The sequence below is a fragment of the Amphibalanus amphitrite genome, unplaced genomic scaffold (genome assembly GCF_019059575.1).
Source record: "Amphibalanus amphitrite isolate SeventyFive unplaced genomic scaffold, NRLGWU_Aamphi_draft 000206F_arrow, whole genome shotgun sequence".
Lineage (NCBI taxonomy): Eukaryota > Metazoa > Arthropoda > Thecostraca > Balanomorpha > Balanidae > Amphibalanus > Amphibalanus amphitrite.
This window is the reverse complement of record NW_024881701.1, coordinates 120,150-143,215: the sequence shown is the minus strand read 5'-3', so window position 1 is coordinate 143,215 and position 23,066 is coordinate 120,150. Positions and strand designations below refer to the sequence as shown.

At 51.0% G+C, this 23,066-nt stretch overlaps 1 protein-coding gene across 4 annotated transcripts in view; it reads left to right on the top strand.

The window, feature by feature from the left end:
• The window catches only part of LOC122385056 (muscle M-line assembly protein unc-89-like), a 101,028-nt gene that overhangs the window by 52,480 nt on the left and 25,482 nt on the right, over positions 1–23,066 (top strand). For 3 of the 4 annotated variants that reach the window (XR_006257144.1, XM_043373039.1, XM_043373038.1), the window contains exons 8-32: positions 1,002–1,193; positions 4,222–4,392; positions 7,104–7,232; positions 7,728–7,850; positions 8,051–8,189; positions 9,246–9,457; positions 9,718–9,894; positions 10,361–10,544; positions 10,784–10,920; positions 11,167–11,294; positions 11,649–11,760; positions 12,854–13,063; positions 13,327–13,518; positions 13,794–13,977; positions 14,178–14,362; positions 14,705–14,863; positions 15,133–15,365; positions 15,652–15,857; positions 16,204–16,506; positions 16,783–16,946; positions 18,072–18,200; positions 18,728–18,880; positions 19,238–19,418; positions 19,582–19,757; positions 20,214–20,621. Coding sequence is in view for 3 of the 4 variants with exons in the window: in XM_043373039.1 (XP_043228974.1) it covers positions 1,002–1,193; positions 4,222–4,392; positions 7,104–7,232; positions 7,728–7,850; positions 8,051–8,189; positions 9,246–9,457; positions 9,718–9,894; positions 10,361–10,544; positions 10,784–10,920; positions 11,167–11,294; positions 11,649–11,760; positions 12,854–13,063; positions 13,327–13,518; positions 13,794–13,977; positions 14,178–14,362; positions 14,705–14,863; positions 15,133–15,365; positions 15,652–15,857; positions 16,204–16,506; positions 16,783–16,946; positions 18,072–18,200; positions 18,728–18,880; positions 19,238–19,418; positions 19,582–19,757; positions 20,214–20,621 (4,587 nt within the window). In the remaining variant the exon portion in view is untranslated. Of the gene's footprint in view, positions 1–1,001; positions 1,194–4,221; positions 4,393–7,103; positions 7,233–7,727; positions 7,851–8,050; positions 8,190–9,245; positions 9,458–9,717; positions 9,895–10,360; positions 10,545–10,783; positions 10,921–11,166; positions 11,295–11,648; positions 11,761–12,082; positions 12,233–12,853; positions 13,064–13,326; positions 13,519–13,793; positions 13,978–14,177; positions 14,363–14,704; positions 14,864–15,132; positions 15,366–15,651; positions 15,858–16,203; positions 16,507–16,782; positions 16,947–18,071; positions 18,201–18,727; positions 18,881–19,237; positions 19,419–19,581; positions 19,758–20,213; positions 20,622–23,066 lie in introns of all 4 variants that reach the window. The other variant, XM_043373037.1, reaches the window with a different exon arrangement.

The window sequence follows — 23,066 nt, the reverse complement described above, 5'->3', positions numbered from 1 at the left end:
GCGTGGTAAGACCGGTTTGATGATTGGGATGGAGTAGAGAACGGTAGAAATGCGAGTCATTCGGCAATGTTCGAGTCGCGTAGTTTCAGATACTCGCATCTGATCCCTGGAAATGCGATGCAAGTGCTGCTAATCGATTGTTAATAGCATAAACAACATGATTTACACTGTATAATGACTTAAAGCGTTAGCAGACTTTCCACTCATGGTCGTGCTTTCTTTCGGCATGTAATCTTGTTTGTTGAACTTTCTCTGGGGGAGAGCAGCTCGCATTCGAGCAGCGGGCAAGGGTTGAACTGACCCGGCCGTTTCGAAAGAGCCCACTATGGCACGACACCGCCGACACTCCTTAGCGAGACGCCATGATCGCGAGATGGGACGCCGGAGAGGGATGATAAATGGAAGGCCGAGAAACTAAGACAGAGCGTGAGGAGGCGATATCGGAAGGAGAGGCCGCGCGCCATATTTTACACCTATAAAATTCAATTACTCCGATCTCCCGGTTCGTGCGATTTCCCAACAGTCAATAGGGCATCGGCTTCCGCTGTGTTGTAAACTCAGGATTTCTGTTTCATGTTAATAAATCTGCCTGGTGTAACTTGAGTAAAAGTTCTGAAACTTCATCTGCGAACCCGGACGCGTGCCGGCCTTTTCTCGTCACTCGTTATCTCGTTTCAGTCGCTGACAATTCTCAGTCTTGACATATTTTGTTGATATGGTAGTCTACCACCAGCTAGCTCTGCTAGGCATTGCTGGAACGCCAATATACCCAACCTAAGGAACAGTGGTGACTCTGTTTGTCTGTCTGTCTGTACTGCTGTGTGTCTGTATATCTGTCGTGTCTGTATGCTAGTCTGTATGTATCTCTTCCTTCTCTCTCTCTCTCTCTCTCTCTCTCTCTCTCTCTCTCTCTCTCTCTCTCTCTCTCTCTCTCTCTCTCTCTCTCTCTCTCTCTCTCTCTTTCCTCCCACCTAACCGCCGTTGTTCTCTCTCTTCCCCAGTCGATCCAGGACCGCGGCTTGCACCTGCTGCGGGCCGCCGAGGGTCTGGTGCAGAGCGGTACGTTCGCCCGTGACCAGCCCCGCACCCGGGCCTACACGGTGCTGGAGAGGTGCTCGCAGCTGGTGGGGGCCGCCGAGCGCCGAGCGGGCCTGCTGACCGCCGCCGCCGAGTTCTTCAGACTCGCCCAGCAGGTCAGTCTCGAACGCCGCTCAAATGTGACTTGTGAATGTAGCTAAAATGAGTAACCAGGAGGCGCCTATAATGGTTTAGCTAGACCATCTAATTATGGATCTTCTGTGAATGGTATAAAGCGACTTCCTTCAACAGAAATTCAACAGGAGATGGCCGTTTTTATTCTATACTTACACCATTTTGCATATCGCTTTTGCTGCGTGCTCCAACGTTTTACACTTCTCACGAAAATTCGTGCGCTTTCAACTACCTGCTGAGCGATCTCGTAGTAAGATCTCGACCTCGCTTACCTACCAGCAGTTTCCCAATCGATTGGGTCTGAGATGCGCACGCCATTGTGCCTCCGTCCGCCACCATTGGGTCTCATCTATTCAGCGATGGTGTGTGCCGGCGGCACCGACTGTTGTGCCCGTAACGGCCGTGACTCGTGCCCCGGTCATTTCACCACTGGGAACAGTAACACGGCACGGCGGCGCACTGCGGATCAAAGACACCCTCGATCACTCAGAGGGAAATATTTGTAGTTGGTATATTGCGAAAAGCTGAATCTCAGCCGAGGTTGAACTTAGGGACAGTAGCAAAAGCATATTGTGTCTCGATTAGTGACTGCTGCAACCTCGCCGGGGTGATATGCATATCACCGCGAGGTGCATGGCGTAAAACTGTGATTTGTGAGACCAAATTGCCTTAGCTGCAGCCTTCGGCCGGTCAGTCCGGGATGACCTCTCAGTGGTCAAAAGCTCACAGCTGCCGCTCACTGGTGCGTGACGGTTTCCCTACGTTCATGATGTGTCAAGGCCACTCCTGCCACGGCGCCGAACACAAAGCGTCGGCCAGGGGTCTTCAGTGCAGAAATACGGTGACGGTGCAGTCGCGTTTCTGAGTCGGCGGTCTCCGAATATCAGCACCGAGGTGCGACGGGCGAATGTCATCAAGCGCCATGCCAGAATGACTGGTGATTTTAGTGGGAATAGAATGAACACTGAAGGGTGGGTTCAGTTAGTAGCAACCTCCCTGTTCGTCTGCGGTTAACAGTACCTTCGATGGAGATGCAGTAGAACATAATGCACTAAACATTAAACAATGAAAAGTTAGTACTTAAGGCGTTAACGAAAGGAATACGTAGGTCAACCGCCTCCCATCTCTGGTGAGGTTCGGCGTTAAAAGAACGATTTTTAATTGCTAAAGGCTCAAGTCTTCACTTCAACGTCTTCACAGTATTAAAGGCTGTCTTAAATCCATTGTCTCATGGATAGGGTATAATTTGCAGGTGACAGTCCAGTTGCATGAATATGCTGATTAGCATCAGAGAATGGATGATAGCGTCTTGGTCGCTGGGCTTAATTGCCATTCATTAGACCCAACAGCTAAACAATAAAGTTGTGCAATGACATCGATGACCTCTCACTTGTCTTTCTTTAAATAGCTACAAAATAGCCAGCAGCGCAATCAGACTGTTCACTGTGTCACACGTGATTGTGTTCGAATGCCAACGTTTTCACGTTATGCATTGCTTAACGCTAATGACCCGTCAAAAATGTCCATTGGTATGTTGCCTGGCCTTGATCCCTCCCTTTGATCAAAGCGATGTACGCGCGAAGAAAATGTCCCAAAACATATTCGGTAGTCGGTACGCTTGAGAAATAATGCATAAATGACGAATGTGGCGAGCAATCGCAAAGTTCCGAAACATCAAATGGAAACAACTTAAATTCTGCGCACTTGATATGTGTATAGGGGCTACTTTTTTGCCACCTGCCGCTATCCAGTATCTTCCAATGGACCAGAACTAACGCTAAACTTTTAATCTAAACTTTCTCCCGGGATTATCCTAAGCGAGAAATATTCTGAGCTGCAGTGTAAGCGCTTACGCAAGCTCATCCTGCTCCTATTATCCGTCTACTCCCTAGATAACCGTATCTTAAGACTGTCGCCGAGCTAGACCTCGTGAATTAAGAAGTGCTGTCAAAGGGTACATTTTACCGCGCCCTGCTTACCGTTGACCTGACCTGCAAATGACCGAAGTACCGATTTCTCAGTAATTTACGAGTATAGCCGTTTGAGCGTCGCTTACCGTTACCTGGTTCTGACCTCTAAAGCCGAGTTAGATAGAATGTTTAAACACTACTTCTACAGCAGTGCGATGGTTGGGTTCCTAATTGCAGGAGTCCAAGCGGCGCAAGGGTCAAAGAAATGTAAGGTCATGAAATGAAGAACATTTAAGTGTTTACGAATTTACATTACAATACATGTCACCGAGTCAAGGTCCTTAGGAGTGCTGCTTTGCAAACTCCTCGCAAATAAATCTGTGGCACGTGTCTAAATGTTATTCACATGCACAGCAATACATCAATCTCAGAAAGACTTGACCCATATCACCACTTCAGCGTCCCGTCACCACCTGTCCCAGATCCGGCCTATTCATCTCTCCATGTCGCGACCAAACAACTGCACCCCATTGTGAGGTGCTGACAACTGCGATACATGCGCCCCCAGCTCCGGACAGACACTCAGTCCCTGCAGTAGACCTCATCACTCACACTGCATTCAGACTGTAGGTACCTAGTCATATGCACATCGCCCGTGCATTGCTTCATCCAGATGCTTTACATTATTTTGTGTGATCACTCGTGTGTTTCCAACACTTCTCGGGTTTTCCATACATTCTGAGGCATTTGACTACAGATGTCTCCATCTCTGAACATTGCTACCTTGTCTCGCCGGAGGCGGTGACCAAAAGCGTTCCCGGCCCTTCCCATCATTCTTATTTACGTCTCTGTCGATGGAATTCTTCCTGCAGGCGTTTTACCGCCGCCTCCCCAGCTGCAGGCATTTGGCAACCAGCTGTCCACTGTCCAGCCTGCAGGCATTTTACCGCTTCCTACCCCACATCCAGGTGTTGTGCCACTACCTACCCACGTCCCACATGTAGGAGTCTTGCCCTTACTTCCCCTCCTGTAGGCGCCTCATCCCTAGCCCACCCACTGCAGGTGCAGGCATCTAACCACTACGTTTCACCCCCTGCAGGCCTCCGACCGCCTCCTGCAGCTGGAGGCGGACCTGCAGGCGGCCCCGGCGGCCGACCAGGGGGCCACCCTGGGCCGGATCTCGCGCGCCCTGCGAGAGACCGCTGAGCCGGCACTGATTAGAGGAGAGCAGATTCTGTCCGAGGCCGGTCACGGTCAGCCGGGCACTGAGGTGAGTAGGGGGGAGGGGGGGGGGGCACAGACGGGAGGACTTGGAGGAGACTTGGAGGAGAGTGGGTAGTGGGCAGTAATGGTGGAACTCGGCAGCTGTGAGCTTGTTCCATGCGTTAAACCATCCCGTCTCCCGAGTGCCATTGACGTTTTTAAGTGCCCGTGGCCATTCTTTTCGCGTCCCAGCTTTATTCCTTTTTTGATATTTAATTTTTTATTTCTATCTGCTGTTTTGAACAACGCTGTATTCCATTCCAGGGCTAAACATCAAACATATCTTTGCTAATTGAGTATTGACTTCCACCGATGCATTTTAGCATGCATCGTACGACAAACATAGGGCTTTGCAAATAACAGAAAGTTCAATTGATGAAACGATGCGAAAACTGACCTATAGCGCAAAGTAAAAAGAGATCTGTGCAGATGTTCCTACGAATTGGTACTTGCTCGATCGCCCTCGGCATTGGTACACAATGGCCAGCTTCCCTAATGATGCCGAGGGAAGCTCACTAGACGAATGCCGACCGTGTGCATGAAGGAAATCGACCACATAACTGTCTCGCCGGGGCGGTCCAGTTTCAAGTTACGACCACCATGTCATCTTGGGTCAACATCAGTGACATTTGCGTGACAACTTTCAACAGCTACCGCCATTCTTAACCAACAGTCATTATATCTAAGGTATCGTTCCGTTTATAGTCGCCCCTATAACTCTCCAGTGTCCACCCCTTCGTGCATTCTCCCCTCATGACAGCGAGCCCGACCTGCCCAACACCCCCCTACCGATGACATCACTAGGCCACGACTGTCATGTGTGTTACTGTGTTATATCCATCCCGTGAGTCTCATTCGCGCTCTGACGTCATCAGGGGTACCGAGCGCGGCCCCATGCACAGGAATGATGCGTGAGGCAAGGCGCCGTTGCACAATGGTCCCGACTGTGATCGTGTGTGTCGCTGGACACTGGAGAGAGACAATCGCCATTCTGATGGCTGTCGTGATAGTGTCCGGTTTCGGTGGTGTCTGACTCGTGTAATCTTACCCCCGAGGGTGAGACGTTCGTGGAGATGATTGAGAATCGGGAGACATCGGCCGCTGTTACAACACCGAGTTTTCACGCCGATTTGTGCATATGGAGTCATGTTGGCACTGCATATGGTTTCGTGATGCACTCTGCGATTCCAAATAAGATAGGCAGAGACTGTATTGTATCGGTGTCGTTGCCAGTCGTGCAAGGCGCTTCAGGAGTTTTTAAGAACCTACCGAATGCCGTTTTCTTGCCTCATGGACTCAAAAGTCACATGAAAGCTGAACGAAGGCATGCTCTAACAATATTACTGATCATCTAACAATATTACGCTGCAACTTTAACCCGCGCCCCAGTGGCGGTCTCGGCCAACTTCGCCCTAGTGAGGGGGGGCATATGTTACCACCCACCTCTAACTCAAAAACTAAGAGGGCTAGAAAGACGCGGTAAAAAGCAGTCGATAGCTCTCAATGCGTACGTTTGAAAGTATTTCAGTCATTTTTCACCTTAGAGCAATATTAGGGTCACCAGAGGTCATCAAAGGTCAAAATTTGCCAATTGTCATTATATTTTTCAGAAAACATGCCGCTATCTCAGGAACTATGGTAGCTAGAAAAACGAATGATAAAACAATCGATAGCTTTTGAACTCTTCTTTTGAAAAGGTCATTATCAATATTGACCTCAGGTCAACGGTTTAGCCTCCAGAGGGCAAAAACTCCAAAAGTAGCTGTTTTTCCGAAAAGTGTTTTTCGCCAATAACTTTCGACTACAAAAAGTCACGACAGTTCTATTGCCAGAATCGTGTTCCCCTCACTGAGACGCGTCGAATGAACTATAATTTGACCTTGAAAGGTCAACTTCAAAATTTGACCTCAGGTCAAGGTCATGACCTGACCGGAAAAGGTCATGTTGCATATCAGTCGATGCGTCTCAACAAGACAAACACAATGAGACCATCCCCAGCGTTCTATCTCTTTCCAATCGCGAGTTATTGGCAAAAAACTGTTTATAGCCTCAAATGACCTCGGATGACCTTTCTAGAGGCTATAAGCAAAAATGACACCTTGGTCATCACGAGTGGACTAAATCATTGTGATTCTGAAATATTTGGACTGTTCCTATGCGTACACACGGATCTAGAGGCATTTTCATTTTTCTCCATTGACTTGTAATGGAAAGGTCATGCCACTGACCTGACCTTAGGTCACGGATATAAAAAATCCGAGATATACAAATTGTAGGCACCCATAACAGCATGCAATCCACCAAGTTTCAAACCTTTCTGACAAACACTACAGGCTGGACATGATTGCAAACTTTTTTTAAGGCTTGGTCAGTTAACTTGACCTGGTGACCTGACCTGACATGACCTGGGGTCAAAAATTTCACACATTGTCCAAAATTGATGTACCAAAAGCTACCCCAAGCGGCGCGGCGCTACGCGCCGCGGTTTTTTATTCACATGCAAAAAACCTGACAGGGTGGTAACATATGCCCCCCCCCCCACTGGGGCGAAGGTTAAGTATTTAATAGATTCAATGGGAGTAATCGGAGAATCATGAATCGACCTCAAATGCCTTCTCTTCCCACCTACCCTAGACTGTGCCTAAGCTGTGTCGGAGCCTGATCGCCAGTGCCATCCCCCTCGCTCTCGCCTTCTTCTCACCTCTGTCCGTCCCTCAGGGCGTGACCCGGTGTCTGGACGATCTCCGCCGGCGGCTAGCGACCCTCACCACCCGCTGTCAGAGTATCCAGCAGTCGCAGCAGCGGCACAAGCAGTCACACGCCGACTTCTTCGACAAGTACAGCCTGGTAGGTGGCGAGGGCGGCGCAGTCGGGATCCGTTGTGACATGATCATGAATGCCGATGCGCCGATAGTGAGTTTTGATGACGGCGGCGCTGGGCAGGGGATCGCCGTGGAATTACAATGCAGACTTGTGTGACCGGCGGGTAGTTGTGCAAAAACGCTGTCGGCTCCGCTCTGTGGGCCGTGCGGCGCTGAGTGTAATATGATGGATGAGCTGAACTTGCATGAGGTTCTGGTGAGGGGAGCGAGTCGGAAATAGCGCAGCAAAAACGCGAATGTTGTCAGGCTGGTCCTTGCGGAAGGGACCGTACGCATTGTTTCCTAACCGTGATTCCTTTTTCGTGGTCATAAAGTTCGTTTGACGCGTAAAAGTAGACACTGCAACTATTTCTGCGTGCCATGCATCAGGTTTTCGGTTTCATGTGTACTCATCCATGTGTACCGTTCGATGCCATATCCGTCCTTCCACCGTTTCCTGTAGCTTACGTCTGTGTTGCAGCTGTACGGGTGGCTCTCGAACACGGCTGACTCGTTCCTGCGCAGTCACTATGAGCTGGGCACCTCGCTGGGTCAGGTGAACCAGTTTGTCACCGTACACGAGCAGATGCAGCGCGATGTGATGGTGAGTGACCTGGGGCCTCCCAGGGAGATGAGGAACGCAGAGGACGGGCGAAAACATCATGGCGCGGGTGATGGAGGATGGTTTTAGCAGTACCACCGGATATATCATCGTGTATGCCTTGTGTTTGGTGGATAAGAAATTGTACGTGGAATGACCTCTGTCAGCAGCGAGTGACCGTCTGTTCATGCTCGCTCCCTCAGTCTAAGGGTGAGGAGATCGACAGTCTGCTGTTCGGCGTGGCCGACGTGGTGCGACACATGGACCGGGGCCAGGCCAGAGAGCTGGAAGAGAAGACGGCCGACCTGCGGTCTCAGTGGACCGCCCTGCAGCAGGTCATCGGTACGTGAGCCAGCGGCCGGTGATAGCGAGCCAAACGAAATATGTCAATGAATGCCAAAATTAAGAGCGGTTCCATTTAAATCGCATTATTTCTGATGGCTGCTAATGGGCGGAAAGGTTTAGAAACGTTGAGCATTTAATCAGTCATGAGCATCATCTGAAATCAGTCATGAGTAACGGTTCCTCTGAGAGTCCAATTGCGCCATGCTATCAACTTATACGAAGCGCCGTGACCCCTGTTTTGCATTGCCCAAGTGTTGTAGTTGTCTCACTTGCCCACTGGAATGGACATGGGCTGCCCGGCACGGTGTAAATATGCGCATATTAATCGGGTGTTTGCTTAGAACTGTCATGTTTCTCGTGACGAATACTGCACAATCGTGTGCAATGGGCTTTAGGTCTACGTCATCACTCATCCCCAAAACAATCAGCCAGGAGAGGCACACTATCTCCTTCTCTATTTGCAAGTAATATATCAACCGGCTGGTGGACACATTACGTGCACGTATCTTCTGACCAGTTTAGTCTATGCGGACTCCTGAGATTGGCCATCAGTATTCCGAACAGCTGCACAGCACACAGGGTGCTCGGTCTTTCTATAGCGCAATATAATGTTTGACGACATTGCAGTTCTATCAATGCAATGCGTGCATCCGTCATTAGACAATGCCTACATTGTTTGAATTGATTTGGGCAATTGCTACGTCCGCATTGAGCATGAGGAAGTAAAGTATTCCGATTTACATTCCATTGTAGGAATCTTTACTGTCGTAATTTGTATGGCGTAACTGTCAAAGGTCATCTGTGCTGACCGCATTGGTCTTTCCGCGTTGTGTTAGGTCATGTATCTTCCATGGTTACATATTTTTATACGACAGCCGAGTTGCGCTAACGTCTCTTTGCGACTCTTTGAAAGTGAAACAAAAAGAACATTTTACGTCCTTCGCGGACGGCCAATCCGCACAACCCGGCTTCATCTGACCTTTGCCGGGATTGCCGCCACTGACGGCCGACCCTCCCCCCACTGCTGTAACAAGCTCTCCCCTCCGCCCACAGACAGCCGCCTGGACCTGTCTAGGGTGTACCAGCGGTTCCACCAGCAGACGGAGCCGCTTCGGAACTCTGTGGCGCAGCTCAACTCGACCCTGTCGGGCGGCTCTCTGAGTGACGAGCAGCTGAGGAAGCTGGAGGACCAGTGGATGAACATGCAGCAGCAGTACCACCAGCTGGCCGCCGTCGGACAGAGGTTCATCGACAGGTCCTATCAGGTAAGTTCAACGTAGGCGGGATGTTAGAGTTGCAGTACATGCATTTTGGTAGCATTAAAGTGATATTTGGCGAAATATCTTGTGATTTGAGCGATCTTCCTATAAGATTGAAGCATTTTTCACCGTCGTGGTTTTTGTGATTATGACAATCAATACGGTAAACACTATATTAACCCCAAAAAAGATATGCCTTACGAAGTTTAATTATTTCAATTGAATGAAAGTTCCGTTCCACCGCCACGATCGTACTCTCTGCACAGGTGCGCGATCCGTACCTGGACGTGGCGGCGGCGCGCTCGTGCGTGGAGGCTATCGTGGAGCAGCTGCGGGCGGGTCATCTGACGATCACGGAGAACTACGAGCGTGTTCAGCTGACCACCACCACCATCAAACGGGTGCAGAGACAGTGGGAGCGGGTGCAGCGAGACGCCAGGAAGGTGGGTAGGACTTGGGTCAGTGGCAGTGAGAGTAGGGAGACGGAGACATATACAGTCAGTCAGAGAAAGGGAGACTGGTAGTAAGAGACAGTGGGAGCGGGTGCAGCGAGACGCCAGGAAGGTGGGTGCGACTCGTCTCCGAACTCCAAAGTATGGTCAAGTAGTTAGCTGAAGTATTTTTTATCTACTTAGTGTAAGGTTTCGCAGCTAGTGGTAATGAAACCTGAAGCAGGCATATGCAGAAGTGTGTACGATTTTTTATGGTCTTTTTAACAGTCTTCAATGCAAACAATCTGGTCAGACCACAGCTTATCATTTCTGAGGAATCTCTTCATGATCTCTTTCACATGTTTGTCGCCTCCGCTTCTCGCGTTTCAAAGGGCTCTGCCATGTGTAGAGTGTTTGCGCGAGTATCTGAACTGACTGGATTATGTATGCACTCTGACGCCTTACTCCCCCTCCCCAGGTGGAGGAGTCGGTGACTTACCTGGAGTCACAGCTGTACCCGATCCTGCGCGAGACGGGCCTGTCTCTGGACCAGCGTCAGAGGCAGTGTGAGGACAGGATGGACCGGGTGCTGCCCCTGCTGCGCCAGGCCCAGGCAGACGTGCAGCAGATGGAACAGACGGCGCAGAAGGTCTGCGAAAAAGGTACGGGACTCATCAGCTGGCAGTCGAGAGGTTTTCACGAGCGTGTTGTATCATATCACGTCTACTGAGATCATGATGATGTTGGCATTGTTTTGATACGTAATTAATCGTTGTATAAGCGTTTAAAAGTTATATTTTAAGATTGTTCAACATTTACACCCAAACAATACCTGTGGAATTAAGCGAGTAAATTATGATTTGTGACATTTCGCCGTTTTTTTTTTTTTTGCACATTTTAGGAGCCGGCGAGACATCGAGATCTGCCGAGCGACTGTCTCGAGAGCTCAATACCAGAAAGAATCACCTCACAAAGTGTGTGACAGACTACCAGAACCTTCTGCAGATGATTGTCTCCTACCTCAGGAAACTGAAAGACGTGAGTGTATGCCAAGTGGTTTTTATAACGATTTCCGCTCGATTTGATTAAATATTGATTCAGCAAGTTTAAATGTGTGGGTTACCTGTTAGTCCACTTCACTTTGTCCGACTTGTATCTTATCAAAAATGTCTTGTTCTCATATTCTCCAGTGAGGCATTCCCAACTGAATCTCTGATCTATTATTACTATGGCCTTATTTCGTTCACACGATGCTTGGGTGCTAATTTGATTTTGGTGTGACAGGTGGAATCGAGCGTTCAGAAGAGGAAACACCTGGATTCATCCCGTCCTCTACCCAAAGAGACAGAAGAGTGCCAGCAGGCGCTGAAGGACCTCGAGACCACGCAGAACGCCTTCAACGAGCTCTTCAGGTACGTACTCTATCGATAGTTTTAGCCAAGGTGGACAAGTGAAGTGTGTTGTGAGATACCAGTGCGACACAATGCCGCACCATGCGACCAGCTTTCGAATTGGCTGATCATGATCGACCCATGTAACTTTTGGTAATACTTATTTGACATTACAGCGACCCCGGTTATACAACCTTTAGCTCTGTTGCCCCGTATGACTACCAGTGCTCTCTGGTAACCCCTTTATGACCCCCGTTGACCCAGTGTGGTAACCTTGACCTTTGATGATCCTGGCGAACTTATATCACCCATTGTGACCTCTGGCTGACCTTCGGTGAGCTCTGTATGACCTCCAATGACCCCCTCTGCCCCCAGACTGGCCGGTGAGGAGCTCGAGTGTGTGGCGGAGCGTCTCAGACAGGTGGAACCTCCATCTGCGGCTGACCACGACATCAGTCAGCTGAGGGAGGCACTCGACAAAGAGTCGGTACGTGGCCGGGTCAGAGGCACGGCGGCAGATATGTAACCGTGTGGACATTTAAGAAATGTCACCGTAGGGTGCAAGGTTTCGTTCATCGTGTTTTCTTTCTTTGAGTTAAGGTGGTATAGTATGCTCAGCGAACTTGCACTATGCGGTGCCGCACCTACATACGTCTTGACTTTAAGGAAAGAAGTAATTGCTTTTGGTGATGGTTAACAATATCCAGCCTGTAACTGGTTTCTTGACCGTGGTTACGATCACTGTAGTAACGAACCACAACACTTCTCCTTTGGACACTCCCCTCCAACGTCCGCCGCTGTCCCCATAGAACAGCGCCAGGGAGGCGACCAGCTCCAAGACCAACACGGACACTCCCTCGACGGAGCAGCGGCGCCGCGTGGCCGCCGGTACACACGTGCTGGTCTACTACTTCCCGCGCCAGAAGCCCCGCTCGCGACCCGTGCTAGATAGGGATCAGGTAGTGACGGCGACCGCCGAGGTGCTGCCTGCCCCTGGAGGATGGGCGGTGTGGCCAGAGAGCGACCTGGCTGACTGTGTGCTATTGTCTGTATTTAATTTTCCATAACGAGAATGTATGGTTGGTCTTTTTATCCGTGTGCATTGTGCAACTAACAATATTACAGCAAGATCTGCCTCATTTTTATTTGCAACAGGTGCCTGGAAAACCGTGAAACTGTGGACATCTCTTGAGCTCGTTTGTCCTGCATATGTTTATTGTTTTATGTCCTGAATGTTTATTTGAGGATTTATGCGTTGTACTAGGGGGCAGTTTATTGCGCTAGTATTATACCCTTATACCTATGCTTATAATTTTGTTATTTATTGTTTTGTTACTGTCTTATTGATCAAGTTCGTGATGACCATTTTTCTTAATTTGTAGGTATGTTCGTGTTGTTTATCCGGTTTGATAATGCATGACATTTTATCACGTTGCTAAGTTTATCGATCTCATCTAACTTGTTGTGTCATCGACCAGCGCTATGCTATGTATAGCCCACATCCATCTGTCCTTGACAATGTCTTCCATCCTTCCTTGAACCTATATCATCTAACCACCGCGCCTCCCCTCCCCCACCAGACTAAGTGGGAGTCGGCGCAGACGACGCGGAAGGAGCTGCTGGAGCGTCAGGTGACCTCAGCAGTGTTTGACGCGGAGCTGAGCACCATCAACAGCCAGCTGACGGACTTGAGCGACCAGCTGGCCAGGGCGCGCGGCCACTACGGCGAGAGTCTACACGAGGCCACGCAGACCAAACAGGCCTTCAACACCTTCGAGGAGACCATCGAGGTGCGGAACACCAGATACTGACGGCTGGTGCAGCCTGTAGGGCTGAGTGTGTGGTGTTGTTCGTCGTGTTGAGTCGGAATATTTATTGGCATATTTTATCCACATATTTATTGGCATATTTTTACATGTCAGGTGATGACTACGAAAAGCTCTCAACCGGTGTTTAGAATAGATTATCATCCCACCTCATGCTAAATCTCATGTGCTATGTGTTATACCGACCTCGTCTCACATTTAACCTGACCTCCTCCCCATCCACCCAGGGCACGGGCCGCCAGATAGAGAACTTTGTCAGCACGGCGCACGAGTACCTGGGTGGCCCCACTGGGGAACGGGAGCAGGCTCTGTCGCAGCTGGAGGCCCTCCAGGACCGCTGGACGGCCTTCCAGCGACAGGTGGCCGAGAACAAACACCTGACCGACCTGGCCATCCAGTACTTCACCCTACTGGAGGAGGTGGGTTCGCAGAGGACTGCCGCAGATGGGAAACTCTGATATTGGTATTTGTGTTGAGTGTAAATGAAGACCAAGCGAAAATACTAATTCAAGTCTATTGTACAATAGAAACATTGTTGACCTTTAACATAGGCCATTTTAATCCGATCGTCATCTGCTTTTGAAACGTAGCCAGACTCCAGTTTCTCCCACAAAACGATCCACTAAGAACCGCGCCCAATCTTCAGCCACCAATCAACTTTACTAAGTAACTAACACTCTCATCTTCCTGTCAGGCGGAGGACTGGTACAAGTCGGGCGGCCGTCTTCTAGTCGACGTGGCCCGGCAGGTGTCGTGCGTCCGGCGCCCCGAGGAGGCCCACCAGCTGAGGGCCGATATCGGCCAGTTCCTCACACCGGGGGCCCAGCAGCAGGCCGAGAGGCTAGAGACGGCCGGCGGGCTGGCGCACCAGCTCTATGGTGAGGCACGAGATGGGTTAGGATTTGACAGTACCATTACTAACACAGAGGTCATGGACCGGATCTGGGTCACACATCATGTTCATCGGGGCATTGATAAATAATACTATCTCTGTCAATGTGCTGCTATTGACCGTTTATTGACAGGAGACGATTATGCTGCTTGATGTTCTGACCTACCACTGTCCTCGTCCATTTAGGTGCGTCGCCGCCCCGCCGGCTGGCGTCCGTCACTCAGGACAGTCAGGAGATGGTGGAGTCGTTCGAGGCCATCCGTACCCACCTCACCACGCTGGGCGGGTCGCTGGAGCAGCTGCAGCGAGAGCACGACTCGCTCCGGCGAGAGAAGGACGAGCTTAGCGCCGAGAGGGAGGCCGCCAAACAGGTCAGAGGGGAAGGGATACAGTCTAACAGGTCAGAGGGGAGGTCAGAGAGGGAGGCCGCCAAACAGGTCAGAGGGGAGAGAGGTCGCGCTACATGTCAGAGGGGGAGAGACAGCCCAACAGGTCAGAGGGAGGGTCGAGGGAGGTCAGAGGGGAGGGAGGTCGCCAATAGGTCAGAGGGCGCAGAGCGTCGTATAATTTGATAACCAGGGTGGAGGGTGGGGATCGTGAACTAGATTAAAAGGTGACAATGTATTATATGGTGAGATGTACAAACCCGTATAACTGAAAGAGTCTGTGACTGAATGTCCCACTGATCACGCTGTCCTCTATGTCTGACCCAGGAGGCGGAGGTAGCCCGCTCGGCCACTGCAGCGGCGGACGAGGCCCGCCGTGCTGCCGAGGTGGCCGCTCGGGCCCTGGAGGATATGCCACGTCCCATGACCCCGCTGGTCGTACCCAAAGTCGATGTCTGTACGGAGACAGTCACCGAGATCACAAAGGTATTGAAGTGCGGTTATAATTCAATAAGTTATAAAAGAACTGGGGTTCTTTCACTCACTTCGTAGTTCAGCCTATCATTGATGCTTATTGTTTATGTTTCACTTAGATTTCGAGTTTACACAATAGTGTGGTCTTTGCGGCTGTGAATGAACGCCAATCAACATGTTCCGACATTCACGATTCATATCAAAACACAATACTGATATTAGCCGTCAAAATTATGCCGTCAAACATTCATCCCCTTGCCGTCTGCTTTTCTCCCCTGCAGGTGACTGTGGACCGCTCGACCCAGGAGGAGCCGCGCTCCACGTCTGACGCCAGCACACAGGAGTCCGCTCCCTGGGAGGAGCAGGTCATCCGGGCCTCCCCTCCCAGCGGACAGCAGGTGTCGCCACCGAAGAGACCGAAACGCGACGAGCCGCCACCGGCGCCGCCGACATTTACGGAGCCCCTCAGGGATCACACGGTCCAGGACGGAGTGCGGCACACACTGCAGGCCAGGTGGGGGACGGGGGAGGATAGGGAGATGGGAAGCCACAGGACTGGTCCCTGGTTTTTGGCAGCGGGGAGGTTCAGTGGTGACTGGGAGCTGGAAGCTGTGGGCTAAGAGCTTCAGGACTGAAAGTTGGTGAAAGTTAGGCGATGCAAGCGTGGATGGTAGGAATCACCAGGTTCAATGTATAACTCAGTGGACGATAACCACATCATGGATGCAATAGCTATATTATTTCGAGCAATGAATGCATCGCTTACTGATAAACGCTTTAATCTCCCGTCCCTCCCCCAGAGTCTCTGGCGTGCCGGCGCCCAAGGTGAACTGGCAGAAGGACGGCGTGTCGTGCGACGCCAACCCCGACTACGTGATCGCGCACGAGCACGGCCTATGCACGCTGACCATTGAGGAGACGATGGTGGACGACACGGGCACCTTCACCTGCCGCGCCTGGAACAGCGCCGGTGTGACGCAGAGCTCCTGTCGACTCACTGTCAGAGGTGAGATAGAAGTGGTAGATTGGAGCGTATAGGTGGCAGATCAGCGGATAGAAGGGGTAGATCAGACGTATCAGAGGTGGAGGCGGTAGCTCAAAGTATCAGATGTATGAGATGTCAGAGGCTAGGTAGGTGATTGTACGGCATTCGGAGCAGCATTGAAGGAATGGTTGTTCTATCGGAGTAAGATGAAAATAAGTGAATTTATGAAGCTAACGTAAAGCTTAAGAGACGACCACGTGCCGGCCGGTTGATTCGTGTCTTTCTCTACCCACCGTGGCCTGACCATGTTCTTTTACCATCCCCGCCGCAGTGCCACCACCCTCTGATCGTCCCCCGTCCCCCACAGACGCGGCCTCTGAGGAGGAGCTGGCGCCTCCGATCTTCACGCGGCAGCTGACCGACTGCCGTGTGCGCGAGGGTCGCCCCCTGCTGCTGGCGGCCACCGTCACCGGTAACCCCCTCCCAGTAGTCACCTGGCTCAGGGACGGTACCTGCGTGGACGCCTCGCCAGACTACGTCATCACATACAATAACGGCGGCTGCGAGCTGAGGATCGAGGAGGCCCTGCCGCAGGACGGCGGTCAGTTCGTCTGCAGGGCCTCCAACATGCTGGGGGCCGACCAGACCAGCGCCATGGTCAAAGTGGAACGTGAGTCTTGGTCGCGGGGTGGGCAGTGGGAGTTAGAGCAGCGATTGAGATTGGACGACGAATGAGGTATTCACCGTGCTTGTTAGAACTGGGACTCTCCCCTGTAATAATATACGTGTTTCGGTACATATTCCGACGAAATGTACAATCATATTCAATTGTATTTATCGTATTCCGGGCAATCCGTTTGTTCCATTATAGAAGCATTGCAAGAAAACGTACGTACTTAGGTGAATCGTGACAGCCCCCGATTCACTCCTCCTCACCTCCCCACAGCACGGACTCCCTCCGAAGCGCCTCGGTTCACCACTCCGCTGAGTAACGTGATGGCCCGGACCGGTCAGAAACTGCGCCTGGAGTGCGCCGTCCGGGCGCTGCCACACCCCGAACTGACCTGGCTGCACAACAACAAACCGGTCAGGGATAACGTCGATGCCAAGGTGAGGAACACGACGAAACCAGTGATGGAGCGAAGATGGAAGAGTGTCAGTAGTGTGCTGTAGCTCACGTTCTTCAGTCATTATTATTCGTTTTCTGCTTTGGGATTGCGTCATTTAATGTTTGGGTGGATGGGTGACGTAAAACCTTCCTGACGTGTTTCCTTCAATCGTATGCCGTAGCCAATCACCTTTGGCCCTTTTTGGCGCTCAACGGATGAGATAGCTGATCCTGATCCGATCCAGGGCAATATTTGCCGAGGCTTATTTTTCAGTCTACCACACATCAAACCGTCCCGATTCAACCAAACACCAAACAGGACGCGGGTTACAAGTTTTCGAATACGGCATCCAAACACCGCCTACCCCTTAACAGTGGAGACTTTTCCGGAACATTCAGCAGTCGGACCTATGACGTCAGAGCCAGTCGGTCCGATGACGTCATAAGGCGGGATGTATATTTAGGAAAGGGTTCCCAGCCGGCGGGCGGGATGTGTTTGGGTCCGAATACACAAGAGGAGCAGTGGCAATGACCTTGACATTCGGCAAGGTCAGGGGCGGTGCGACAGCGGGTGAAGAGAGACGATGACTGTAATTTGACTGAATGTGGCAAAATGAGTCCCACTAGTATCAATAAAATGACACGCTGAATGGCGTACAGAGTAAACGCCCAATCAATTGTAAAATGCCAAATACATCGGCCGACGTGAAGCCCATATAGGTCAAATAGCACCGAAATAATTAAGAAAATATGGCTAAAAAATAGTAATTTGACTATTTGGTTATATTTGTTACTGCTCTTCATCATCAAAGCTTTGCCATTAGATGTTCAGCCAATCACCCCATCAGCCGTTCCGCGATCTGACAGGTAGCGTCCAATCAGTGTCACCATCCGTTGAGCGGCGCCGTCTTTGATCGTGAATCCATCGCCCGCCCTCACCGGCTGTCACATCATATCAAACCGCTAATGAGCCGAACGGCGCTGACATCTTCCTAATCTCCACCCCCTATCCACCCCTCCGCTGGTCGCAGAGTGGCAAACTCTCTTCCCCAGCTGACCTACCCGAGGCTCGACCTCCGAAGTATGGTGACATGCCGCCTATCTAACCTACTCCTCTGCCCCCACAGCTCACTTTCGACGGTCGTCGGGCCACGCTCACCATCGCTGAGCCGTTCCCCAAGGACGCTGGAACGTACACCATCGTGGCCAACAACGCCGCCGGCCAGGCCACCTGCTCCTGCAACGTCTCAGTCAAGGTCAGAGACTCGGCACCTCCTCTAGGGGAGGGGAGGGGCGCAGTGCCAGCGGACCGCGAGTGATGACGGAAAGGCCGCAAGTTGAGGGGGGAGGGGTCTCTGTTGTTGTCGGTCCCGGGCGGGAGAGACGCATTTCGGTGTGATGAAGGAAAACCGCTCCTTGGATGCCATCCAGCAGTATACCTAGGCAGTGAACTGCTTCAGGACATAACACAAACGGTTGGTTTTTACTTTTTAGTACCTTGATGATTGAAATTTTACCCCAGTAAGCCACCAATCTTAATTTTATAGACGAACATAGACCTCTGTATACAGAGGTATATGAGACGACAAATATTATTTCTTAAAACTCTGGTTGCACTCAGGTAAGAATAGTATTTCCAGGCCCATTTGTAATTTCTACATAAAATTCTACCTCTGCATTATCTGCTTCTTCTAATGGTGTTTGCATTTTCCTAATAATGCGCTACAACTCGACCGGAACACGTAAGTACCAACACCGCTCATCCGCCCTTCCTTTCAACCAGGGTCGTCTGCCGACGGAGACCTCGGACTCGGAGATGGCCAGTGACCTGGAGCCGGTGAAGCCGAGCATCCCCGTGCAGCTGAAGAACATGACGGTCCCGGCCGGGCGGCAGGCGCAGCTCGACTGTGTCATCACCGGTCAGCCGGAGCCAGAGGTCAGTCGGGTCACATAGAGGTCAGGGGTCATATGTAGGAAAGTAGAGGTCATACCACAGCGGTCAATTGGTGCCAGAGCTCAGCGTAGTCGCATAGAGATTAGGGGACATTCGATGACGGCAAGTAGGAGCGGACCACACAGCGTTCAACAGGGTAACACACAAAAGCCGACGGTCGTGGTTACTATGACTGATAGGCTCACGTAATCCCACAAAAGCTGTTCATCGATGTTCAATCACTAATTTCCTTTGGCTTGCTAAGTTGAGTTTCTAATTGGGTCGGTGTGGGCCGGAAAATCCGGGATTTTGAAAGTCAATCACAGAGTACATTTTCCTTCTCTCCCGTCGTGCAACCAGGTGATCTGGTACCACAACGACCAGCCGGTGAAGGAGTCAAAGGACTCTCAGCTGCTGTTCCACGGCGACCGGTGCACGCTGGTCATTAATAGAGTTCGACCCGAGGACGCCGGCACCTACACGGTGGTGGCCATCAACTCGGCCGGCGAGGCCGCGTCGGAGGCACGGCTGGATGTGTCACGTGAGTTGGGAGCAAGGGGAACAGAGGTGGGAGGAGAAGGGAAGGAAGGGAGATGGGATGGAGGTGTTCAGACTTGATGCTAAAAACATCGAGTCATTTGTGTAGCTTGTTTTGTTCTGACTTCACTGGTCCCAATAAAGTAATGACCACTTGCTCTGCGCAGCCGAAGACGCCGACGAGGAGCCGGTTGTGAAGCCCAAGTTCGTGAGGAGTTTCAGCAACATTAACGCCACGGAGGGCCAGCCACTGGTGCTGGAGGCGGAGGTGGCTGATGAGTCCGAACCACTGGTCATCTGGCTCAAAGACGGCAGTGAACTGAAGCCGTCCGAGAGCGTGAAGGTATAGTCTGGGCAGCACGGGACTTTAAAGGCAATCTAGTTGTTCATGAACAATGAATGTTTTTAAATGCAACCTGGTTCGCATGCAGATTTTGGAGATGAACACAATGAGCACTGGCATCGTTTTGGTCTCAGTGTCTTGTGGCCTGCGGGTACACTGCACTTCAGTCGTGTATTTGCACTACAATGTCATACACTCGTGGTATCACTATGGCATTCAGCGCCCTAGTTTATTTCATCGTTCCCCGCGTCTGTGTTAGAATGCGACATATGATTATCACGTAGCAAATTAGTCATTACGTCCCGGTGCTGGGTCACGCCTGTTTAAGCCTGACGTTAAGGATGATTCGCACCCTCGCACGCCTCAACTGTTCACCTTACGCATTGCTGGCACCCCTGGCCTCTCCACCAATGGTGCACGGCTCACCGCTGTCGCCCGCCGGCACCTCCCCGACAGATCACTCGGACCGGGGGAGTGTGTCGACTGGAGATCGCCAGCCTCCTACCGCAGCACGCTGGCACCTACCTCTGCCTGGCTTCAAACGCTGCTGGCGAGGCGCGCTGCCTGAGCCGAGTCGTCGTCAAGCCGGGCGAACCCAAACAGAAACAAAAGCAGCGGGAGGAGTCCCAGCCGCGGCAGGAGATGCAGCATGAGATACACCAGGAAACGTACCAGGAGACAAGAAAGGAGATACACCAGGAAACCGAGCCACAGCAGCAGCAAAAGCAGCAGACTCCCGGGAGGAGGGGCTCACTCCGCCGCCGTCTGCCGCCGTCGTTTGTGCAGATTTTTGTCGATCAGGAGGCCGAACCAGGAGACGAGGTGCTCTTTGAGTGCATCATCAACGGCTGGCCGAAGCCCACGGTAGGTCACGCTTGGGGAAGCCACAGCTGGGTGCATGTTGAGGGGTTTGGGGTATAGGTGTTCGGACGTTAATGTTGTGCACGAGTTGGGTTAAGCTTGCTTCATTTCCGTCAACGATATTACGAGTCAAAATGTTCGTGATTCTAAGATGACATGATTTTGCTGTCAACATCGATGCACACAAACATGCATTGTGTACTTATTTATTCCTTACTTCCAATTTTCAAATCATTCAGCACTCGAAAGATGAACCACCAAAGCCTATAAACGTCCAGTTTGTCATAATATCCTGCTCCACATTTCACTCCACCCCATTCCTACACAAACATTCAGACGTAGACCGCAGATTCGATCTCCCGTGTGCGACCAACCCATCTGTCACCACTAACGGGTGTGCACTTAGTTTCTGGAAAAAGTTTGTGCTGCCATAACTTTAGTGTTTGAACTTAGATTAAGATGATATTTGGCACATATATAAATTGCAACAATATTTATGAGTTGTCAAAAGAATTAGGCGCTCTCTCCTCCCAGGCGGTCTACAGTCCACGTGCTATACAGACGCCTCCTGTTGAAATTGCGCGGCACCTCCGGGTCCAGGTGTGGCGATGGCTAGCGGGTTACGGACTTCAAATAGGCGCTAATATGCACTTAACATCTTCCTTAGTACTATATTGTCTTCATAAGTCCCCATTCGGTGGCCGTTGAGATATGTCAAGAAGATTCTCTTCGCGGCTCACAAACGGTACATGTGCGCCGTCCCGTAGATCCAGCGCTCCGCGCGCACAGTGACTGCATTGTGGTGTGATCATGACACCTATACCTTCCTCGGGTAGTGGTGTTCCCAATGTGCCAAAATTTCTTTATTTAAGCACTGCTGTCAAAAGATATCGACGTCGGCATTGGCTGCATAGGGTTAACATAATGATTGGATACCGCACGTGGGGATATGGCGGTCCACTGACCAGGAGATTGCGTCGAAAGTGGTCAACAGGCCAAGGTTCCACATTTTGTGAGCGCCTGCTTCTCGAGTTGGTGTTTTACCCCATCTTCATTACATAAAACTTCCCTTTTAGGCGATCTAATTCCAGCATCCACAGGTGACTGCTTAATTCGTCTGTGCACTCAGCATTTATCGTGATAGCGTACACATCCATGTCCCATTGCTCCTCTGCTGCTTTTATCGGCTGCCGAGTGCTGGATAATGGTATCTCTACCCTTTTTGGTAAACAATATCACAATTTAAAATTTTTCTTACAAACATGGAAAACGGGAGGACGGGAAGCGTATCGGGAGCACTCACAAGCTGGTGAATACCTTTTACCTGCCTTTTACCAGAACGAGCCTCTTCTGCTGTGGCACTTTCGCCACGAATCAACACACCTGCACACTGTGCATGTGCCATGCACTTCCCCGTGCTCGTGCCGTTCCTCTAATGGCACAAGCTTTCTTTCTAGCAATACTTAGAAAACGCCAGTGGGAAGAGAAGTTGTTTCTCTCGAATTTTTGTTATTTTTGTGAAAATTCCGCCACGTTTTTCCGCGTTCATGATTTAGTTGTAAGCTCCTTTCTGTATGAAAAAATAGTCGGTTTGGTCTGAATTTTGGCATGCTCATTCCCAAATAAATGATTATTCACTATACGAAAAATTGTATTGATAGCTGTAATAGTTTTAAAGATACGGATCATCAATCTTTTTCCAGAAACTAAGTGCACACCCGTTAGAGCACCCTCCCCGAAGCACGCCGCCAATTAGCCTGGGTAGCTGTCAGGTCGAGTCGAAGTACACCAGCTGTCGCCACCTGGGGTGTTGCACCGTCCCTCCCTCCATCCCCTCCTCCGATGTTGAACCGCTGGGTGCTGACACAACACAGTCTCCGTCGGTGACTGTGGTGGGTGGAGGAGCGCCCCGACGCCATCCCGTGCCAATGTTTTTGGCCACCGACCCCAGGAGCCCACTCTGTCGGTGAGATCTCCCCGCTCCGCCCCTCCCACGTCCTCTTGGTGTGTGGGGGGGGGGGGAGGGGACGACCCCTAACGCCCGGGCCAAGAGCGGCGCTTTTAGCTGCCTGGAGGGACTCACTCACTCTGTGGTTGGAGCGAAACGGTCCGGCCGACGCCGTACGGTAGGCAGTGCTTTTAGCGGTGATTGGGGCGCGTGACGTCTGTTTGGCCATGCGGATGTGTTTAATTCGTGGATTGGGTGAACCGTGCTTTGAAGGTGGTTGATTTAACGCCAATTTACAGACGTGATGTTTTGATAGTGAATCCCGACGAACATTTTGCCCATATTCTTTAATGAGGTTTCGCTTTTGCTCAGGCAGCTGTTACATCGGTAATAAGGTCGGAAATAATTTGGTAAAATTATTACTTTTGATAGTTTGGACGGCGGAAGCTATTTTTTAGGTGAATTTATAGCTGCGTCCCTGGCGTACAAAGTGAGGTATT